We start from the raw sequence: 24,126 nt of genomic DNA on the forward strand, positions 1-24,126 counted from the left end.
GTTGACTGACTAGATTTGACACCTAAGTAACCAGACTTTTCTATTTCTAAAGCAATCCAAAAGCACATTTTTAACATTAATTGATATTCAACGTATGAATCCGCTTTCACAAAAGTTAAAGAGACTGCCTTTAAACCATCTGCTGAAGAAGTCAAATTTAACAATCCAGACAGAAAGAGAGATGTTTTATTTTTTACTTTTCATGTATTCTTTTAGCCAAGGGGGTAATTTCACAGGCTGGTTGCAAACAGAGAATCAATCTCTTCCAAGCAGATAATTTTGGTTCTTCTTTTAAGTTTAGTAACCAGCCCTATGTTACAGTTGGAACATATATATATGTTTCTATTGATCTGCTTTCCCACATCACTTTTTCTTTCCCTCATTTCTTTTCCTTGCACTACAGTTTCTCTATCTCCTCTCTCTTTTCACTGCTCTCTTTTAGAGTGAGACAAATTTCCTCACACCCATCAATTCAACCTCACACCTCCTGACAAACTCTAACCCAACCCCCTCTAAACACGTACCAGATAGTACTGGCTATCAGAAAATGGACTTGCACCTGACAGCAAGGAAGCCCTTAGTCGATTGTGATGAAATGGCCTGAAACAAACCGCCTCTGCAACGGGTCATGTCTTATGGTTAGGAGCGTAATTCAAGGAGGAAATTTGCTCTCACAACTTCACGGGGATGTCCTCATGACTCATAAAACCTGTTTGCAGTTAGAACATGTTGGCCCGTGCAAAGAAAACCTTAAATGTTTGGGTAGTAATTAAAACCTCTTCTACAAATGAGCGAAAGCATACATTCTCATTTACAACATTAAAAAGACATGTCATAATGCCACAGAACAAATAGTCTTTCTCCAGAATGCAGGTTTGAATGTGGCAGTGTAAGAACAGCTGCTATAAGCCGGCCGCAAAGAATAAATTGAGCCTTGGGTTTGTATCCAAAATGCACATGCCTGCCTCTGAGTGTGCCTTTATCAAATCAAACAAGGCCAACAGAAGGAAAATAAGAGCACGTGACCATGCTTCCTCTAAATCACTCTTGTAATAAGGTCTTAGATTGTTCTTGATAAGAGTGTATTTCTGTTTAATTGAGTGTAATTGGGTAAAATGCATTTCGTGACTGTGGTTGGGAACACCTTGGTGAATTTAAGGTAAGAACAGCAACACAATGGGTTTAGTCTCTCTCAAGACATAAGCATCTAAATGGCAGGATTGTTAATGATACGTGGTTGGGTTCTCAACCTCAAAATAGCTTGGAGGTCAAGATGAGCGTGAGATTCAGTGAAGATCATAAAAGTCTAGTCTGGAGACCAAACCCCCTCCCATATGGTGGAACTGGCATTGTTGGCCAAACTACTCTAGCCTTATTTACAATAAAGTGGATGTGCCAAAGGTCTGTGCTGTGGTAAATGTGACTATTTGTTAATGAAGCCAATTCCACAGGAACGGCTGCGGCCAAATTTTATACCACCAGATGGACAAAGAAAGGAGACATAGGAAGTACGATGTGATAGTGAAAAAAGACAGAAGTGGGACTAAGTTGCAATCAAATTTCAAATGAACAAATCAAGCTGCAGCTCAGTTCTCACGTCTGCATTCCCATTTGTCCTCTCCTCATGCCGTCCTATGGGTTAGGGATAACTGATGTCCCGGTTCGTGCTTTTTGCATAGATTGTGTATTCTAGTTGTGTGTCTGGTTAGTTAACATGCAGTGCACATTGAACCAGGTGGTTCTAGGCACAGAGCTGTAATTTCTCTCACTGGGAGTCAGGTTTAAGAAAAGAACCTAAAAATGAACAAGTGCCTTGACCAGAAAAAGATTTTTTGAAGTAACAACACAAAACCACTTTTCATCATATAATTGTACACCGCTTAAATGAGCAGTGTCTTTCTTCTTTTTTGTACTTCAGTTGGAGTTGAGGCTGCCTTGAATTCCATCAGAAATCACACGAATCATGAGTCACCCTCTGCTTTACAAGAGAGCCGAGACTTCCCACCACATGATTGTTTGCTTCCTAAGAGATTAATAACTTTATACAGTTACCAGTTTATAGCGGTGCTGCTATAAACTACTGAACTTCACGGTAACCGTAAGGCTCATACAGTCCTTTGTACCATTTTTCATGACATTGGCAGTAATAAAACACATTATATTGCTGTCGCCTCTGTTGAAGAATTCATAGTCATCAAACTGAAAATAAAGCTAAAACTTTTTTTCTTTTTTCTTTTTGGGGGGATATATTTAATCCAACTGAAGCAGTAATCTCCCACTGCCGTTTCCAGTACATTATTGATGCTCCAGTACATATTGTTGGCATCTTGGAAGCTGATAGCATATCTTGAACAGGGTTATCATTCCCCCATGGGCTCTTCTTCCAATCCCACAAGATGTCTTTCCACAGAAATCCTACACATGATTGGCTGAGTGGGCAGCTGGCATACTTTCTTTGACTTCCCTCTAGCGTTATTTTGTTCCCTATGGCTGTGTTGGAGGTGATGTAGAGTTCATTTTAGGATTACATCTTAGCTGCAGGGGCTTTAGCATAGCTCGGGTGTTAACAAAGAGAATTATGAATCTTTTGAAATCTAGACAGAAGAGTGGCTGGTGAAGAAATTTATAATCGAATTACCCTGCAAATCAGCAACCCAGACCAGAACAGAACCAAAGCTGCACCTTGTTGTCTGTGCGTTGATTTTTAAGTAATTGAGGAGGGGGGGGGTTGTGTGTGTGTTTGTCTGTACTGGTTTCTGTGTGCGTGGGCATTCTGACATATGCCTGCAGGTTTGCACCAGACAGAGGGGGAAATTAAAGGTTTTCCCAATGACACCCGATACATGACACTTTCAACTGTGAATTCAGTATCAATACAAAAGCACATATTCGGCTTTAGGAAGGAGGTGTGTTCTTTTTTCTCACCTCAGTCCCCTCACTATGGTCAATACAAAATGACAAACTCTGTCCAAGTTATTTTGTCACAACGTACTTTGGAGTTTTTACAGGATTAGCATCGACCAGCTAGCTCAGATTGCTGGCACACATTACAGCAAATGTAGCCATGTTTTTTTTTTTTCGTTTTTTTTTCTTTCTATTTACCAGCACTAATCAAGTCTAGCCAAAGCCAAAATCTCAATTATTATTGTTAGTGTTGCAGGCTGTCCATGCCCTCTTGCTATGTGCGAGCACAAAGTACACCAGTGCTTGACACTATTCAACCTCATTGGTAATTTTCCAGTCAGTATTATTGCAGTTTCTGTTTCTGAACTGTAAGCAGTCTTTTTTATGAAAACTTTTATTCTGCCATATTCATAGTTGGAAAAAAGTAACCGTAACAATAAGTTAGTTTTACGTGACTGTATGCATTTGTGTCCCATTGTCACTCCATCACTGATGAGAGACCCATGACGCTCTTTGACCTTCCCTCCTGACCTTGTGCTGTCTGGTCACCACCTGGCTCCAGGGGGGATGTGGCATGAAAGAAAACACAAACAGCCTGCCTCACATATACCAGACGAAGATTAATGACACCTCGGATATTCATCATTATTCTCCACAACAGCAGTCAGATATGGCCCTGGGCCAGAGCTCTGGCACCAAAATCCACTGTGGTAAAATAAGTGAATTTCACTCCTTAGCAGCAACCTGGCAAGAGTCCCATAATACTTTAGTGCTTGTTCAACCTTCATTATTAATGGCTAACAATGCGGCATTACAATTCAAATTGATATTCATCAGGGTAGTTTTCTAGAAAACTACTGCTGCTGCTGGGAATTTAAGGACAATGCACACAACTGACCCCCAATCCATGCATTTATATGCTCCATCACCTCTGCTTGACTGTCAAGTGGCCTTTATGTGTTTGGTGTCAGTGGGTCCTATGATCAAGCAGTGAGCCTCAAACCTCTTGTTATCCGTCTTAATTGTGTAGAGATGAGGATCAGTGAAGCTCATACAAAGGGCTGGTACAAGGAGAGGTGGTGGTGAGATGGGGTGTGCGGTATTGTTGCAGTCGGATAGATAGAGAGGTAATCATATGGGGGATTTCGGGGGGGGGGGTCTATCTGCCTGCTGCCTCTCCTCATAGGAACATCTGCCTCTGAGACTGCAACAGATGCAGAGGCACAGAGGGAAAGATGGAGGGCGATTGGTTATGGTGGGAGTTGATGTATCCTGCCAGGTTGTTGCGGGGATGTTCGCCATTGGTCAGCTAACAACTGTGGTTTTTAAGTGTTAGTTGACTCCTTTGCTTTGTAGGTGATATATATCATCAGAAAGCAGAGAAATACACGATACAACACAATGTTCATATCTTATTCATATGGTATCTACATAACCTTTTTAAAATACATAATAGACTAAATCAGTAAATGGAAATAAACAGTCACTCCCTAAGAATAAATCCATGTATAAAAAGGCTAACTACAGAGCAGGTAAGAATGAAGAAATCACACCTAGTAATTAGAGAGCACTGGGTGTGCACTTTTGGTACCTTTTCATGCACTGCCAACCAGATTTCTGTAAATTGTCCATTATAGGCTGAAAATTGTTATTTGTCAAGAGAGCCTATCATTACACTTGATACATTTGAATAGGATTCCAATTATTTGATGCCATGTTATGTCAGATTGGCTTCTGAATGGCTCCACACACCATCTGCTGTAAAGCTCGCCTAGCATCATTCGCACCCCAAGGTCCTAATATTTGCACTTAAAATACACACAAATGCACGCTCATTTGTTCAGTCACTCAGAATGGTGTTCATCTGCGATGCAGTAGCACACCCCAACTTATAGCCTGCTGTTAAATCTCAATGAGCCAATTTTCTTCTACCAGCAAGATTCACCTGATTATTGCTCCGTGTATTGGTTTACCGCTGGACAGCTGCTACTGCTACTGCTGGGAAATAGGTTGTGATTTGGTAAAGATTGGCTCCAGTTCCTGCTAGATATGTTTTAATCACACGAGGTTGATTAAGTAGCCATAAACAGGCTATATGATGAATGCAGATAGTGAGTACATTACAATCAATGAAAGAGGCAGAAATTCAACACTAGAAAAACACTAGGATTTTTTTTTAATGATGTACTCACTGTTCTGTCTCTGTAGTCCTGGTTGTCTGTAGATTGGGGACATACTGGAATTTAGGAGGAGGGCTCACAAGCTCAAAAAGAAAGTATTTGACTGTGGTGTCAGAGGTTCCTCAGATACCTGTTGTGAGATAGTCTCAGGAAGTTTCAGGAAGCAGCTCCCTGAAGACCTTGATATAAATACACATAGCACAGGTATCTGAGCCAAACTAGTTCGGCAAGGTGTTGCACACACAACTCTTTGACATCCATTCAGCAGAGATCAGGTTACAGCACAGAGCAATGCGTTACAGATGTAACTCGTGCAATCTTGTCTACCTCTGTCAGTGCTCAGTGTTTGGTCAAAAGAGCAGCTTTTCAATGACCCTGAGCTCATCTGCTGACAAGAACATATTGAGTAAATGCGTCAGCTGCTGTTTTAAACCCCAAACGGCAACAAGGATTCATCCTTTGATTAACCAGGGAGAGAAAATCTTAAAAAACTCAATCCATGACTTTGCTTTTTTTCTCTACTTTTTACTCCTCAGTGTTTTATCATTACTCCCATCTGTTTCACACAAAGGTCGCATAAGGATGTGAAGTCTTATCTTTTGCTGAAGTCTGGTGTGGACAGTGATCTACCAGCGGACCAATGGGTCTGTAGCATTGCTTATCAGTCTGCACCGGTGGCAGCGACCAGGGCTGCTTTTTAACTCTTATCTGTAACCCAGGAAGTAGAGCAACATAGACATTGGCTCAACAGCAGCTAAGCAGGATATCAGGACTGCTTACTAGCTAGCTTGCTGTGGAAAAGCTATCAGAGAGATTAACTTTGTTACACTGGTTGATAGTGTGTATGTTAGTGGTAGAGTTTTGTTTGTTTGAGAGAATTCTGTGCAGGTGTTTATGAAAGATGATTCCACTTATTTTCATTCTAGGACTTGCAGGTTTTTGGCATCATGTCAGTTGATTGTCAGTGTGAACAATTATAGTGTATTCATGTTAGTGTTCATCTTACAATAAGATACTCAGCTTGCAACATAAAATAGTCAGTATGTCAACACTATAAACTACGCCCTAAAAAAGAACCAGTAGCTGGCTGTCACATTCTCAACAAAGATGTAATGATATGAGACTTACAAAGTCAGTATTTGCTGCAGGCTAGTTGGATTGCAGAAGTGTTCAAATTATTTGTGCCCAAAACAATAAGGTTTACCTTCCTCCAGGCAGCCAAGTGCTGCTCTCTAATACACACTCAGCTAGCCGATGACCTCTCCAATGGTTAAACCCAAAAAGTGATTAAAAACACATTTTTTCACACAACGCATAATAGAGAGCTGCTCCCAGTGACTTCTTGGGTATATAAAGCTGTACAATGAAATAGCTCCAAAACAAAATAAATTAAATGTTCAACAGAATTAGCCAGATGGGGAAAAACTGGAAAATAAAGGGGAAGTGCACCTATTTTACACATGAAAGACAGTTTACAGGACTTGTGAAGGACTAGTGCGTATGTGAGAAGTTGTGGCTCCAGGGTGAGCTGCACCAAATATTATAAATGTCTTCAAGTGACATAACTTAAGGCAACGTTGGTTCGGGCTAAAGACTACAAGTCTGAAAAAGGAAAAGCTCTTTGGGTGTGAAGTTAGAAAGAAGTGAGATTACCAGATCTCCAGCACGCTCCTCAAATCCGCGTGAGGCTAGCAGCTCGAGGTTACGTTAGCCAGGACTGGCATAACACACCCGCATATCTGAATATAAAAAAAATAAAAATAAAACTATAAAAATATACCTGGTTTTGCTGCGTTGATCGTGATACTTTTTAAAAACTGTTCACGGTCCAACTATGTTGTAAAAGTGCAACAAGAGAGTACTCCTTTAAGGCCTTAGTTGAAAATAACCAGAACTATTTTCTATAAGGTAGCTAATAAAAGCATAACATTCGTCCTGCTCTACAATATTCTAATTTATTCCTTTACCCCATCATATTTGTATGGAATCCTATATTACTCTTTGAATTATCACAGGCTCTTTGTATTGAGTTCCATTTGGCTCCCAATCACAGCAGCAATACAAGATGTCCCTGTCAACCCCAGATGGGTTTTTTCAAATGTTGACCACTAAATGTGTTTGTTATGACAAGCTTGATTAACACGTGTCAGCGAGTGCAGGCCATGCCAAGAGTTTAAACAAATTTAGAAGAAAGTCAGGAGGGCAGGGGGAAGAAAGGAGCACTTGCTTGGTCGCACTGAACTAGGTTACATGTTTGAATACCATCTTGCCTCTTCTTGCCTTTGGCATGTAAAAACGCATACCATAATGCTCTGTGGCATTATTCTCACTAATAGCAGGGTGATCTATCTACCTCTAAGGAATGGAAACAACAGAAAATGCAGATCGTTGGACTGTGTGATGGCATGCAGTTGGACATTTATCAGTAGCCATCAACTGGGTGTGTCTAAACACCCCTCAATAACTCCCTCATTTAATTTATTGATGAGTGAATGGCAAAAAAGAGCCTCGGGGCCAACATGCCCTGTTAGCTGACCTTTATGGTATTGGTGTGAACTTTAATCCATTCTGCACATGACTCATTACAGAACGTGCTACAATTCATGACCTTTTGCAAGATAAATGGGAGGTGCTAAATGTCAGTACCAACCTACGGCAATGTTGTGTATAGGCGGTGAGACTTCCATGAAAAAAAGGGCAAAGGTCTTATTTACCCTATTTAACAAGGCAAATGCTGATTTGCCACTGTATTACACCTTAGGGAATACACTGTATAGCCTTCATGTACACAGTCCATTCTGCATAGTAACAGTGACCTCAGATTGAATCAGAGGTCATGTCACATGCCACAGCTCTGGTTTGCAAGGGTTGCTGTAGAGCTTCAGGGTTCAGACCCTTTGTAGGGAAGATGTCATCCACCACGAGTTTGCAAAACATATCTAAAAATGAGTTTACAACCCATTTTGGGAAATGCAAGCATAGTTCTTTCTAAGGTTCAATCACCATTAACTTGGCCAATCCTCCCTTCATACAGTACATCTCTCCTTCATGAATGAATAAAATTAATGGGGTAGATCAATAACAGGTCAGACCTATTCCAAAGAACAAAGAAGGTCCTGATATTTTATAAAAGTGCTTATGAAAGCTCCATAGGTCAATAGCTGTCTGGCCTTAACCCAGGGCTCCATGTTAAGAGCTGGGCTGCTGAATTGGATGCCTGCAAAAAGTAAATATGCTTTTCCTTTCAGTCAAAACGTGGCAGCCAGCTTCAGAGATTAGTCAAGAATAACATGAGCCATCATTCTGCACCAGAGAATGTTTTCAAGTTCAACTTCTTTTATTCTTCCAAACAGGGTTTGTATTACAAATCCGAGTGTGCTCTCAAAGTTTAACATAATGATCATGGATTTAAATGATCAAATCCATCCATGATCACCCATTGTACAATTTCTGATACAGGATTAAATTTAGTGCAGCCTTTCGGGCGCAAGCGTCTCTGTAAGCCCTTCCGAGTCCCACAAAAACAATATTGCTGATCCTCCGGACCTCACACACCCACACAATGCACCGCTGAGCCACAGAGGAAGACTGTTGGATATAACCGCAGCACTTTTTGCTTTGGGACAGATTAGTGTACGCACAATTAAAATGGGTCATTCCACCAGGCACTGCCAGTAAGGTATTTTTATTGTTGGGAGTATCCCATTGGATTAGCCGCCTGTTATACCCTCCCTGCTACATTCTTTTCCTACAGAATGAAAGGCCAGACTGGGTAGGGAATAAAACTCCCACTTTGATGGTGCAGCATTTTAATGGCCTATTAACTTGGCTAATCATGGAAAAATAAAGGAACTTTTGACAGGAATGCGTGGTAGCAGGAGGGTGCTAAGTAAAGGTACTCGTTGTGTGGGAGATTCAGCATCAAGGATTGACACAGTTTTGCATGTACCTTTACACTGCACTGTGTGTACATGCCCACCTACACTAATGCACGTCTGCCAACATGTGTGGTGTTAATCAGGGTATAGGGGAGGGAGTCATTACAGCTAACACCTATAAAAGTCCTATTCATGCCTCCTCCCTGCTCAGAGGGCATGTGATGAACCCATGGCTTATTGTCACCTCGAAAACATAAAACTCTCATCTCTCTGACAAGGGCTTTTTAAAAAAGAAACTGAAGGGAGCAGAGGCCTAAATCAAGTCACTGCACAAATCATCTGTCACTGGAGGGCTATGGCTGTCAGTGGCACTCTCAGACAGTGGAAGTGAGGGAATGAGAAAGTGAAAGATGGGGGGAACATTGGAGGTCTGCAGCTGCCCGTTCCTTAATGCTTCCATTTGAATGCAAAGCTGTCATTGATCTGATTGCCGGTGTGCAGCTTGGAGGGCCGAAGTGAGTGGTGAATGGAACACATGGCTTCTTGAGTTTGTGAGGTGGCATGCTCACACATTTACCTCCTGACTAAGTTACTGATGTGCATCATGCTGTTTTGCCTTGTTTTAGCGGCTGTGTAGGCCAATCCTGAATCCTGAATGATCAAAAATTGAAATGTACAAATTAATTCACGCTACACCACTGTTTCACAATACAGCATAGTCTTCAGTGGCATCTCCACAGTGCACTCTACTGGTTTGATCCTTTGTCACACCTACACGACAGAGCTTCAGAGCTTATCAATTTTTTTTTTATTAAAACAAATAGCATTAGTAGATATTGTACAAATCACAGTTGCCTATCAGATACACAGGAAACCTCTAAAATATATATGTGGAAACAGTAATGACCCAATTCAATAACTGCCTGAATCTCTCTCAAATAATTCAGGGTAGTATGAATAATTAAAGCAACTGAAAACTTAAAAACTTATCATTTTAAACGGCAAATAAAAACTGCTGCTGACAATTTTGTTTTTGCTGTCCCCCAGTGGTTTAACTTGCTGCCATGATGTATAAGTGTACTCCAGGGTGTGTTAGTACACTGTGACATCACTATTAGGTGTGGGTACAGGTGCAAAAGACTTCACACTTTCAACTACAGAGGGTCAGTGAAACACGGATTTTAAACCTGGCATTAAATTAGACAAAACAAATCTAATGTAAAATATCAGTATTCTTCCAACTTTGGCTGATATAGTGTGTTCCTGTACAGAGAGACTGGTTACTAAAATTGTAAACTGGTTTTCGAAGCCTTAAATGTCTGTGTCAGGCTAGTTAAAATCATATTACGGAATAATATTTCTGCTTTTCTGATTGAGGCCTGATGATGTCCTCTTTCACAATGGGTAAGCCTTTTCTACTTCACAGACTACATAAAGGTTATCCATCATGACATCCTGTGCAGAATAGCTGTCTTTCACTGTCAGCATCTGTCAAATAGACAGGAGCGCTTTCTGACGGCAAATGCATGTGTCTCTCTACTGCTCTCTTTTCCCTTCTAACCAGCCTTCTATAGCTTCTCACACTGAACCAAAGGGTATGTGTGTGCATGTCTGGGAGCGTGTGAGATGCGATACAGACCTCGTTAGACTCCTAATCAGAGGCAGATGCTGAGTAGGCAAATTGCAGATACTCTGCAAGCAGACTTGTTGTTGATGCCCCCCCACCCCAAACCAAAAAAAAGCCCCTCCAGTCTCTCGTACACAGATCCAGTACCCCTGGGATGAGCAATCTTCAGAGCTCTCTCTCTCCACTGGTTCCACTAGATCATTGAACTCCTAATCTGTAGCCTCTATATTAACTGTTCCGCAGGGCAAGAAATGCAAGCAGAAACCATAGAATTCAGCAATTCTACTGAAGTTTATATGCTGTTACTTTTTGCTTTTAGGTCATTTTTACCGTCTATCTGTCTCAGTGTAATTTCTTATTCAATCTAAATGTAACATCAGAGTATTTTAAAGTTAAACCCTATCCCTGTCGGCATGTAATTACATAACAAATAGCAACATGGCAAAATTCTGTTTTGCAGTTTTTCAAATTAAGAAATGCATGATTACAAGCTTCCAAGTGGAATACGAGAGCTCTCTCAGGCGGCCAGCTAATGTCTGGATGTGTAACTGACCTGTATTCTTTTATTTGCTGCTTACTAGAATCAAGGGAATGCTAGTTATTGCCATTCTTATATTTCAGAACTCTTTGGCAATATAATGAGTGTAGTAATACACTGAGAGCTAAATCCATGGAGTGCTGAGAACTGGCATCAAATGTACAGAGGCAGACAGAGGCGTATTGGCCTGGAGGGCTGCTGACAGACAGATTGATGCAGTGCTCACTCCTCGGAGAGATGATGAATGACTTTGTGTTGTTTAGAGGGTTGCCAGCACCCCTCTTGCGGGAGAAATTTTGGCCCAAGAGAGTGGAGTACGACTTCTGGTGGCAAAAGCGGAAGAACGGCTGTACCAAACAAGTTGGCTTTGTAGATGGTTAGGGTTGCACTTACAGTATGATAAGGTTACGAAACCCTCAGCTTGATCTAACAATGGAAAATCATCTCATAGAATTTGAGACAAGGAATGGAAACTTTCCTTGTCTTGTGTGTAATGCATTCACTGTCCAATTATTCCCAAAAGCGTTGAGTATGTATGTCCTATCTCATCTGTTATTCCAAATTACACATGTTGGCTTAAATGCAACGTCTTCATCATGCACACACCTACTTGCTCATATGGATTGATGACATACACACCCACATACAGACTGTGAGTAGTTCAGCATGTGTATTTGAAAACTGACTGCAGTCACAGTGCCTGAAGCAATGTTTCCTCTTGTCTCGTCAGATGGCAAACCGTTGTTTTCCTTCTTTTCTTCTTTGTTAAACCTGTATAACCATCTGTTTTACCATCTTCTTTCAATGTTTCTCTTAAGCTTAACTAAAATTAGCCAAACTCGATTTGTCTGACTGGTCTTTCATGTTATACACAGTACTTGTATCCTTCGGCAGCTAACTGTATGCCTTCTTTCTATTTGTCAGTGGTCAAACTCAACCACACCACTCATATAACCATGCAGCCATTCTCTTTGGCTTTCTGTGTAACTACACATTTATCTCTTCACCCCATCCCTCTATGTTTTGATAACCCTGGACCCGAACTCAATGGGTGGTTATTGATTGTCCATGCAGCATTTTTAATATGCAAAGTTCACATGAAAGCAACTGGAGAGCAGATTATAATTCAGGGAGACCTCCCCTCAGACAGATGCCATGGAACCCTGTGATGTTAGGTTGATAAACAGCATGGACTGGCCTGCTCCTGCTGTTGGTTATGTAGGTCAGACAAATTAAATCTGGAGTTTTTCACTTAGACATAGTAGTGCCTGCACATAGCTTTAACAGCATGTAGCATGTCATCAGTAAAGTGCGTGTCCAGAAGTCTTGACAAGACTCCATTATGTGACTATGACCGTTTCGTACAGAGTTACAACTGACCATATAAGGAATTTAAGTGGTCACTACCATCAGCCTGGCCATTTAGAGTCATTTCTGATCTTTTCTGGAAGATAAAGTGCCTTTGATGAGATTTGTAATAGCTGTCAGAGCAATTTGTGCATGTTGCCAGTGGCAATAATCTAATTTTTTTGGTCTGAGAGTTTGTGTTCTCTGCGAACATCTTTGGCCTCCTCTTTAGTCGTCGTTGCCTAAGGCCTGTCTGTGTGGCTGGTGTAGAAGCAGCACATTAGGCCCCATGTCATCATGGAGATGGATGGACAGTGGCTGTTCGGTTAGCTCTCGGATAACGCTGCAATTTCACAGGCAGCTCTTTCAACAGGGGAGAAACTCCAGCAGCAGGGAGGATAGATGGAGGGGTTGGATGAAGGGGGAGAGTCTGGATTAATGAGGGGAGTCTGGTGACTGATGGGCTGACATCAGTAGATGAATGTTTCAATTTCAGCGTCCTACTCTACATCCTGTCTGTTATTCATCAGACCGAAGTACAGAAACTCTTCTGCTCCTCTACTCAAAGGACTCAATACATTTTTGGTTGCTTTGCCCTTCTCTTGTTTCTTCTCGGTAGCCAAAATGTGAGTCTTTCTCCCCATGTGGCCTCTTGACCTGTCAAAACTACCTTTGTGCTGGTCTTTTCTATTAAGATGTAAGTATGGGAGCTGTCTGTTTTTCATCACTGTCAGGCTGAAGTGTAAGTAGACACAAGTGCCTCCCACTCCAGCTAACCAGTCCCATGATGCCGGGTTGTAAATTGTGGCCTCAGTTTCCTCAGGGTCCCCCCTCATTGCCCTCTCTCCCCTCCCTCATCCTATCCAACCTCCTCTGTGGGACCGTTATAATCAGTGTGATGGTGTGTGTCTGTGTTGGAGCCCACTGCCTCTACACTGTTCTCTGAAGTGGGGGGCGGCTTAGAGAGGAGAAACCTTGAGGAGCTCAAGAGGGAGAGAAGGCTGTAGATGAAAGATGAGAGGAAGAGATGAGCCATGAGGAGAGAAGGAATGAGAGAAGATGTGAGGAGAGGGGGGAGGGACACACGGAGCACATTAACTATTTATGGGCCTACTCCCATGGCTAATGGGAATTACATCTGTTTTAATTATTGATGGCCTAACCGGCCGTCTTTATAAGCACCTCCCTAAGGGACTGAACTGCCTGACAGATGTATTCCATTGTTGTTGTTGTTTACGTATGATATGGAAGCACATGTGGATTGGTCTGTGGCCCTCCGCTAATAATATTTGGTTGGAAGTGATGGTCTCTAAATGATTTTTTTTTTTTCTTCCTTCCTGATTCATTGCTACTTTATTTAATTTTCCATTAATTTTCCATTCCAATTTCCATTATTTGAAAAATTATGGGGAGAGATATAGGAAAATGAAATATAGCAACAAAATCAGCTTATCTACCATGGGTGCCTTTGTGTGTCCTGCCTGAAGCTTGTATGGAAGGGGAAGTCTTTCAGGTAATCTAACCGTACTGGTTTTCACAGGCAAAATATGACCATTGGCAGACATTTGAAACTGGAAATAGCACACTGTCTGGAAGGATAAATCTTTGGAAAACAAACCAGTGCACCTGTATCGATAGAGAAGAATGTCTAAGTTAGATTTTTCTTAAAGATTTTCAGTTTCTCTTTCAAGGGAACAGATTTTATGTTAGCTGAAACTTGGCCTGCTCGAGTTTCTGCGTTTTTCTCTTGCCAGTCATCTCTCGAGTCTTGCTGTACTCAGATTCGCTGCCAACTGGCCCTCAGTCAGCTCCATTGTGAGAAGGTATTGGTGTAGCAGATGGCACTGGAAAAGCCTGAGGTATCTTCAGAAAACAGAGGTCCTGGCTTCGTTGCAAGTCGAAGGAAGATTATTTTCACTCAAGATGAATGTGTGTGTGTGTGTGTGGGAGAGAGTTTGTGTGTGTGTGCGTAGGGTCTGGATGTGGACATGTGACACATTCTTGCTACATTCCTGCTACAAATATTAATCCATAACATCCCTGTATTTAGAGTGGCTCTAAATGAGAGAACTCTCTTTCTGCGTTCTTCTAATGGGCCCTTAGAGAGTTGCTATTGACAGACAGACAAATCAGTCTCAAGCAGTTATCAGTACCTGGCCTCTGCTAGGCATCATTAACATCACCACAACCACGATCGTTTATCACCAACCACTGCTGGACTGATCAATATCTGAATTAGGCAGCTTAATCAGAGACACAAAGGCATGATTATTATTTTATTCATTTATTTTTTTTCTTTTACATTTACAACTTTCTTGTCCCGTGTGTTGGTATGTCTTGAGCTCTCCAGCCATGCCCATGTTCAAATCTGCTGACGCATGTGTGCTACGCTGAGGTTGGGCTTTTTTTAAAAAGAGACAAAGATGTCGACTTCCTTAAGGATCGGCCTTTCCTTGCTGAATTACAGTCTGGCCTTTTCTAGCCGAGCCCACTGATTAATGGGCCCTATTTAATCCTGTCTGCTGGACTGGACGTGGATTGAGGGAAGACGCTGAGGAGACGAGTAGCGGGGATGGGCAAGGGCTCGTCGTCCCTTTGATGGATGGTCTCAGAAATTGTCTTTACCGCATGTGTCATACAGCATCTTGAAATGTATTGATGTGCTAGAGGGGAGGGTTGCTAGCGCTGTTACAGCAGGTTGCACCAAGAAGTGAGAGAAGAGCAAGTAGGAATAGGATAGGCAGCGTGTCAGAGTCAAGAAATGAAGATACTGTATAAATTCAGAAATTCGGGTGCAGCGAAAAAAGAATTAATAGTAGAATAATTATTATGAAGACTAATGGAAGAGGCAGAATGACAGTCGGTAAACTTAGCCAGACAGTGAATAAGTGTGTTAATCAACCAGGTGACAAATACTAATAGGATGATGAGTGGATCTAAATGAAGAGAACTGGTCCAATACCTCTCACTATGTTGTTATCTTACCTACAGTGTATTATCGTCCTCATTAGTCCATGTCCCATGGATAATTATTGATCAGCTATGTAGAGATAAGTCACTCGCCAAAGGCCTCATGCTGGGCTTTGATGCTCAACACTTCTCCCTGCTGGGCAATGACACACACACACGTGCAATTATTGCATATACAAATGAAAACCATTAATTGTTTTCTCTCACACCAGTATGTGTCAGTCCCTGTTTTAATGTCTATTTCATATGTTCAATGAGCATTCCTCACTACTGTTTAGTTTAATAGAATGCTTAACTCCAGAGACCATGAATTTTATTAGCAGACTAAAGGCTGTTAATGTCAAAACTGTGTTAGAAGTGCTATAATTACGCTTCCCTCAGTAAAAGTGCTGTTTTTTTGGGTGGTTTTTTTTTTTTTTTTTGGCTAATACTTCACACAGCCAAGGGTGGAGATGGGAAAATGCAACAGAAGGGAAAAGGAAATATCCCTGTTGTCTTTGATATTTTTTTTAACTTCTCACCCTATTGTTGACCTTCTATCCCCATTAACCATATATCAGCAGACAATAGTTGCTGTTTTCTGATGGCCGTGACTTGTTTTCAGTCCCTGACTTGTGTTTAGTGAATTATTACTGGGATTGCCTACGTCCTGGAATTGTCAGTGCTTAACTCTCTCATGGGCCAACGCATTTTACATCCCAGTGTTATGAGATGTTATACAATCAAAAAATGTGCCTAGGGGCACAAAGCTCAGAGCATGGAACTTTTGCTTCTACGCTCAAAACTAGGTATGCATCTACCCTACATTTGTGACTGACAGCAGAACCACTGAATTTTATAATGGCATTTACAGAAAAACTGTATCTAATGTGGATTGGTCACGTCTGGCTGAATCACAATCTGCTTAAAAATGTCAGTATCAGGACTGATACCCCTTCTGGAAAAAAGAAAAAAAAAAAAAACCTGATTCAGTATTGATTGTCTCACAGTCTCACACCTGTGGTGGTACTGGTGTCGACGTGTGCGATTGCAGTAGGTGCTTGCGGTGTGACCAGGCCAGTGTCTCTCGGCCCAATAGCTCTCCCCTCTTAGTGGGACAGACAGGTAACAAGATATGAAACATGACGAATCCACCGATTCCTGATGTCATTTTATTCTGGCGTTGTTTCTTGCCTTTTGTTCCCTGTGTTTACACTGGACTGTCATTACTCTACATTTGACAAATAGACATTCATATCTGCTTATATGCCATTTTGATTGAAGGAGCAGACTCAAGGTTATATGTGCCTTTCAATTTATCCTTTCCCTTTCTACAGAGACAGAGCTTTTTATTAGTGCCTGATAAATGCACATAGCTCTAGTGGTTGAGAGGACGAGAGGACAAGACTCCTTTTCAGCCGGAATATGCCTTGCTCTATTCTAAAGAAGCTTCTCTTTTTTTTGGTTTGGTTTGTATTCTTTTATAATAGAGTAGCTTATTAAGCCTCAAAGTGTAAACCTCAATAAACTGCTACATACATTGTGATGGTATAAAGTGGTGTTATATCTCCTCCAGAGGAAACAAAGGGAGCACTTGCTTGGTAAGTTGTGATATAATTGAGTGTGCAGTCATTGATTTTCTTGTCTCTCCTCTCTTGCAGGTAAGTGGATGTGTTTTGCCGTAAGGGGTCCGAGGGGCTGTGGTGTGGTAAGTGCAGAATCATTTTGAACATCGAGTCATTTTTCAACACAGGACACAGTCCCACTCCTTTTTATACCCAGACATGCTGAATTGACGACTGCTTGCCTAGACACCATAGATTGGTTTTTCTTTACTCTCTCCACTGGATAACTTCCCTCTCCTGGTGGAGCACAACATAAACAGATAACTATATGTGTAGGTGAAAAGGTGACATATGTAGAATTGATTAAGGAGCCTTCACTGTACCTGATTGCAATCAAATATAAGCAGCTAATGGATTTAGCTTCTTGTCAGTAGCATTTATCAATGTTCATATCCTTGCTGCTTTAAAATGATTCACCACTACCGAAGGAACAGTGTACCGAGCTACTGTCAGAGGTTGTGTTGTAGCTTGTGTTACCAGAAGAAAGCCATACTGACTTCTTTTCAATTTATGGTCAATAGCAAAGCACCTGCATGATTTTAAAGACTCCCCCTTGGTACATTTAGGAAGCATCTTCTTTTATAGAACAATAATATGACTTGCGCACATTAAAAATTGACATTTTGTATTCAATAAAGTGGCTTCACTGATCCCCTTCACAGTACTTAAGACTGCAATTATTCCTTCTCTGCTCGAACGCTTTTTCCATTGGGATCAACCTCTGTCCACTAAAAAGAACTATTAAAGCCCCAAACCGGAAAGCTGAGCAAAGCTAATGACTGTTCAGCCAGCGTCTCTAGTTCTGTGAGTGACATGGAAATAAAGCGTACCACAAAGTCAAAGTGAAATAACTGCCTGACAGACAACCTGACAAGCAAGCCAAAGGCAGAAGTGGGCCAAAATAAGACCTCCTCCCTTTGATTATGTAAAACAGTTCTTCCTCCATCTTTTTCACAGTGCATTGTGGGTAGTCAATAGATCAATCTGTGATTGGCCAGAGACAGAGCTTTTGTCAGATTGTGTTTGCCCATTCGGCAATCAGCATATGGGTATGTGTGTCAGCAAAGGTAACGGGAGCGTGTTTGCACAGTATGTGGCTGTCGGCTGCTATTGTAAAGCTCCATTTACTTTATCCTCTCCAAAAGTTGATTGATACCAATCCATATGTCTTAATATAGACTTTGTGACCCATCGCCTAAACACTGTGCTCTATACCTCTATGCAAGTGAAGGCTGCTTATGAGCTGCAGTTATTTAACTATATTGGTATGCGTACGCATCATTAGAAGGTGACCATTGTAGGATGTCCGTGCAGCTGTTGTGTGGAACAAAGAACCTCTAGTAATGATATTGCAGTAAAAGGCAAAGGATACATGGACAATATGTGTCATTGATCACAAATTAAGCTGAACTAAGCAGAATTTCTTTTGATGACAGTATCAGTCTCTGGGTGAACTCCCATAGAATGAACAAAGTCCAAGTCGTGCCAAACAAGTTGTGTTTTTTTTTTTTTTCAGTAGACTTTACTGCACAAAATACGCAAAAGGCAAAGCAAGCTGCAGGTGGAAGCAGACAAGGAGAAAGCGGAGTCAAATATGTCCTGCAAGTTTGAAAAGGTCACACTGTGGACACATCTCCGCGTGTGCGTGGCCCTGCATCTGCTAGGCTCAGCTTGCCTCCATGCTGCTTGTCCACCACACAGCACACACATGAAGACAAAAACAATACACCTAAATATTTCAGCGTTCCAATACATATTTGATCGCAGACAGCAGGGGACCGTAGAGCTATAGAATTGATTGTGTGGTGCAGGATGCTAAGAAAGCTGATTTCCGGGACTTTATTTTGAGTCTCTTAGTTAAATATACTTGATTCCTGTGGCTTACCATGACTGCAACTAGGATTGCTTTTCCACATGGGATGGGTATTACTCCGTGTGCATGAATTAATTCCTGGTTTTCAGCCAAGTCACATGCATGCAAAGAGGTGATAGGCAAGACCAGAGGGATTGTGGACAGTCTTGATTTCAGACTACCTCCTGATACAGAATTTAAAGAGACACATAGGTTTAGTGGTCAAATTGATACCATAATATTCCGATTATCGTTTTTTTTCTTGAATATTTGAACTACCCTCTCTGGAGGAAACATCAGTCGTCAATTATCCAATAAGTTTAAATGTTTCGTAGAAAAAACAAAGCAGTCAACTTGATGTTGTTTTGAACTAATAATCTCCAGCATATCAGATGTTCTATAATGAAGGTCAGGATCTCATCTACAAGGAAGTAATGTGGTTTTCTAAAATGAGAATGTGGCTAATTCAGTAGCACAGCATTTAGTATTTCAGTTTGAGCACACAGGGAGCATCGTCTCATTTTAGTGATTGACCTTTTTCAATTGATTTCTTCCCCCAGTTGTACAGGTGTCGTAAATATCAAGATATTCAGGGAAACAATTAACCTTCATGCAACATGATTTACATATTTTAATCTTCTTCATCGATTTGAAAAACACTATTTATCATGGGTTGAAAATGTACTAATTTTTCAATCCAATTTTAATTTCTGACTGAAAGAGAAATTTAAAAAAATGTATTGGATATGTTTACCAGAAAGATTAATAAGCAAACTATGCATTTGATTGAATTGTTTTTGCTGTCAAAATTTCTCATAAAATAATCAACAAAACACTGGATGTCAGAGTTATTCCAGAGTAGTGGCACCGATCAAACTCAGATCTGGGACAGTTCATAATCAGTTTGTTCTCTCCAAAGCCCCAGCCAGAAATATCCACACAACAGTGTCTCTGTGTTTCCTTCTCACAAAAGTTGCTCCCAGCCAATCCAGATTTTTAATCACTTGTCAGTGATCCCCTTTCAGTAATCTTGTTAGGTGTAAACACACACACTTTCCCACATGATACGCACAGTGAGTCAATTGGGAGTCGTTTAGTTCAGTGTGCAGAACACAAATACACTACAGAGAACCCTTGTGTCCGAAATTAGACGTGGAGAGTCACTGACATTTCAACTGAAAACACCCTCGTTCGGACATCATGCGCAAGTGTGTAATGCAACAAATGTCTCTGTAAAACCTTTGCAGTGCTAACCTTAACCCTATTAGAGATTATTTTCCCTTAGAGGAAATCTATTTGTCACAAACACTGTTTCAAAACGGCTAGATGTTTTCTTGCTTTGACCCACATTTTGTCATGTCCTCCACAGCAGTGGCTTATTTCTCAGGAAACATTTGCAGTATAAAATTTGTGAAGCACAAAAAAAGCTGTCGTGATGAAAAACCTAATAAGGATTCAAAGAGGAGACAAAGCTCCGTGTTGGACAATAAATCCCTGGAATCTCGAAGTGCGGCAGTGAAGAATGTGTGCCGGAGTGCGTGTGTATCATGTTCAGATGGCCTGTAGCTGACATGACAGTTTGCTAAGCCTCTTAAGCCGATCGTCCAGTTGTGGTGACATTATCTATGGCAGAAAGCCACACTGCGGCACTATCAGTGTCTGTTCACTATTTGTTCAATCACAGTAATATGATTCTCATCCAGTAGAACTCATGTTGTATTTGGTGCAATATACAGTGTATATGATCTATCCCCTTTGAGTTTCAGATGGTGTTTGAGGAGAATGACATGATAACCCTCAGAATCCATTTCTCCCCCAGCTGCAGTACTTTAAGCTCCTATAGGTTTATCCATGTTTCTAATATGGTTGGTTCCATACTTGCATGAGGGATGGGAATATAAGGTGGCGATTGTCTCTGTTTACCTTTGTGAAAGAGACATTGAAGCGTACCTTGATATCTGCAGAAAGACAGTGATATAAGGAGGGGGCTGGGAAAAACAATCATTCATGAGACATTTTAAAGAGCATGCACATCCGGAAAGGATGAAAGGTTATGTTGTGTATTCCCGCATGTTTTAGAGATGACAATGACTCAGATGCGTGTGAGACATGATTTGAGAAGGGTTGGTGTGAGACAAGGGGGGCACTGAGGTGCAGTAGATGCAGTGTGGCTGTCTGGATGCTCCGAGATCTCTTGCGGGTCATGTCTGTTACTGAACCAATCAGTTCCGAGTAACTTCCCCTTGGCTAATATTTTAGCATGACAACATTTGTGTGACAGCAAGTGTTACACCGTTTGTCATGTGCAAGCACAATAATTTTCTGATCACAATGCACAACAACCAAACAATGGCCATTTTCATGCTGCAGCTGGGAGGGTACAGTTGAAACAATACGGCACTTTTGGTATTTCATTACGCTCCACCTTACAAATACGTATACTTTATAGGGATAAATTATGGATCGAAGCATTTTCTGTAATTGTGCCGTATTTTCATAGACAGCCATTTCTCATTGTGGCTCTCGTTCAGAGACCATCATCAGTGATTCAAGTTGTGCACTTTGCCAGATAAATCATCAGTCTGCTCTACATTCTCTCTAGGTTTCGCATAATTTCAAAGGGACAGGTGTGTCTGTGTGTATCCGTCTGCATGTGATGCATGTGCCCACATCCACTGGGCCATATCAAGACCAAAACTATTCACGTTAGTCACAAATGGCTTGGATTCGTCCTGGCACACAGGACCGTCTCGACAGTTTTGCCTTAAACTCTGGACTTCAGTTAAACCTCATACAGGGAGACCACAAACAGCAGAAAACCATGGTAGCTGTTGACTGGATGATAATGCAGTGTTTTCCCATCATGGTTTGGCATATATGTCAAATCTTTGCAGTGGTGGTGAGGCTGGGTTGGCTCCGCTTTTTCCCCACAGACCTGCGGTTGATAGATTCAGTTTGCCTTACCGTGTTAAATATCGACAGTCATGTTGGTAAACTTGTCGAATGTAACTAATAAACTCTTTGCTCTGCATTCCCTCTTATAATGCTCCGTACAGTTGTTAGTAACCCAGACTGAGGGCTGACCATTCACAAGCAGCCATGTAATATGGGCTACTTGTCATGCAGCACTAAAAATAACTTGTGATCATCCACAAGGGAGGAACATCTTAACAAAAAAAACATTTGATGTGACTTAAATGAAACCACCACCACAACAACGAAGCATTTGCATATCTAACACCTGTCCAAACTGCCAAAATTGTCAAAATCAAATGAGGTACAGTGGTGTTGGAATGTAAATGTTAAAATGAGGAGGACCTTGAGGCCTTCTTTAGTTGAAGAGGATGACAGAGGAAGAGGTATTTTTGTGCAGTGATGACAATCTTGCAGATAAACATCCTTTGTTATGGTAATTGGATGACGCGGTGGATGACAGCCATTGGCTGTGGCAGTGAAGAGTGCTCTTCAGGAGCCAATAGCTATTGTTATCAGTGGCTGGCAGCTGGAAAACCCATAAAGAAATGGAAGCCTACAAGAGGCACTGGGCCCTGAAGCAGATTTTATGTGGGACTCATTTTGCCACCCAGAATGAAAGAAGAGATGCAGTTGTTTGCAAAATGGCCGTAAGAGCGCCACTGAATTTCCTGAGGAGAAATGGGAGTAATTATTGGTACCTCATTCAGAGTGGGATCATCAGCTTTTAATGTTATTTTTGGCTTGATCCTGGATTTCTCTGTGTGTAATGCTGCATATAATGTGTTTTATATTAGAAGAGTGGACAAAGTAATGAGGTTTTGCTATATTTACTGCCTCTTTTCATTGAATGTCAACTGATAAATCTCTAGGGGGATTTGGTGGGCTTATCACTGTGTGTATTCATTTGTCAAATGTAAGTAAGTACTCTGTCACTCCGCTGCTGTTTGTATTTACTTAATTATCTCTGTCTACTAAATGCATTAACTATCACCTTTGCACAGCTGCTACACACAAAGCCTTTAGAGCTTGTCGTACTCTTTACCCAAGTGACTTGTGGAAATCATTTTATGCTTCCAGTTTGGTCTTTCTTATGAATGTGTTTTTGTTTGTGTGTGTGTGTGTTTGTCCATGTTACAACAAGTCCTCTAACCTTAACGACCATATAGGTTGTTTGTCTCCACCCTCTGGTATGACCCATATTAGCGTGTTCGGAAATAGAAGCACTACGGCAGCAGGCGTACCGCACCTTTTGTCGTCAGGTTTACAATAATAAACATCCATTCACCCCATCCTCCCCCTAACACAGCCTTTGTCGCGCTCTATACTACGTCACCTGACTTCATATCTTTGCTCTTGTCATTATTACTACGGCCACTAGAGATCGCCTACAATAAAATGTAACTGTGGTTCGTAATAAGCTGATTGCACTAGCGACAGTCTTGTGTGTTAATGTGTCTATGCTCTACAGTAGCCCTTTTTCACTGTTATCGGACTTTCTGTCCAGCTACTTCTTTCTCTTTTGTCCTCTTTACCAGCGATGGAGGGTAATTCCATCCTGATTTAGCGGGAGTTCAGCATTGCTAATAACTTCTGGAATCAACTGCTATTCTTGGCAATCATAGACCCCAAGTCTGATCGACAGGGGAGAGAGAGGCAGCAGGCTGCCATCCAGCCCAGCCGTGATAGCTGCTATTAGTCCCCTTAGCCACTCACACCAGAGCCACATACTATCCCTCTGTGGTCTCTTCCTCCCATATACCACTGACAGATGACTAATAGAGCCCTGATTATGAGCCTCAAATTGAAGTTTGTTTATTTCTCAAGAGGGCTTCCAGGTTTGGGAGGTTGTTTGTAATCACTCAATGGGGTTCAGTGAAGTTTTCCCATGATTTATATATTTTTCTGCGTGCTTGTGTTTTGTGCCAGCTTACTCGAATTCTCAGATTATGAACAAAACATCCAAAATGCTCACTGCTGCCACCCACAATGGAGCGACAGCTGTCATTTCAATTGTAATCTATAACATATGCCCCGTCACCGAGGCTACTACAGTTAAGTCGTTTCCAGAGGAAGCTTTGCTTACTGAAACCCACTGGCAAACAGATGGAGTGCCAACTGTAAGTGCTTCCTAGTGGAAAAAAAGAATAGATAGCACAAAGAAGTCTGACAACAGATTAAAAAATAAAGTAGTTTGTATCTGAGAGCTTCCTTGCCAGGCATTTCTTTTAACCTCTCTTACATAACACACGT

The 24,126-nt window shown here is 41.4% G+C and overlaps 1 protein-coding gene across 4 annotated transcripts in view; it reads left to right on the forward strand.

Moving 5' to 3' along the window:
- The window catches only part of sash1a (SAM and SH3 domain containing 1a), a 231,616-nt gene that overhangs the window by 96,264 nt on the left and 111,226 nt on the right, over positions 1–24,126 (forward strand). The window contains exon 2 of one of the 4 annotated variants that reach the window (XM_040124618.1): positions 17,085–17,131. The exons of the other annotated variants lie outside the window; for them this stretch is intronic. Coding sequence (XP_039980552.1) covers positions 17,093–17,131 — 39 coding nt within the window. The 5' untranslated portion in view covers positions 17,085–17,092. The remainder of the gene's footprint in view (positions 1–17,084; positions 17,132–24,126) is intronic. 4 annotated transcript variants of the gene reach the window in all.

This window comes from Xiphias gladius, chromosome 4, assembly GCF_016859285.1.
Source record: "Xiphias gladius isolate SHS-SW01 ecotype Sanya breed wild chromosome 4, ASM1685928v1, whole genome shotgun sequence".
Classification (NCBI taxonomy): domain Eukaryota; kingdom Metazoa; phylum Chordata; class Actinopteri; order Istiophoriformes; family Xiphiidae; genus Xiphias; species Xiphias gladius.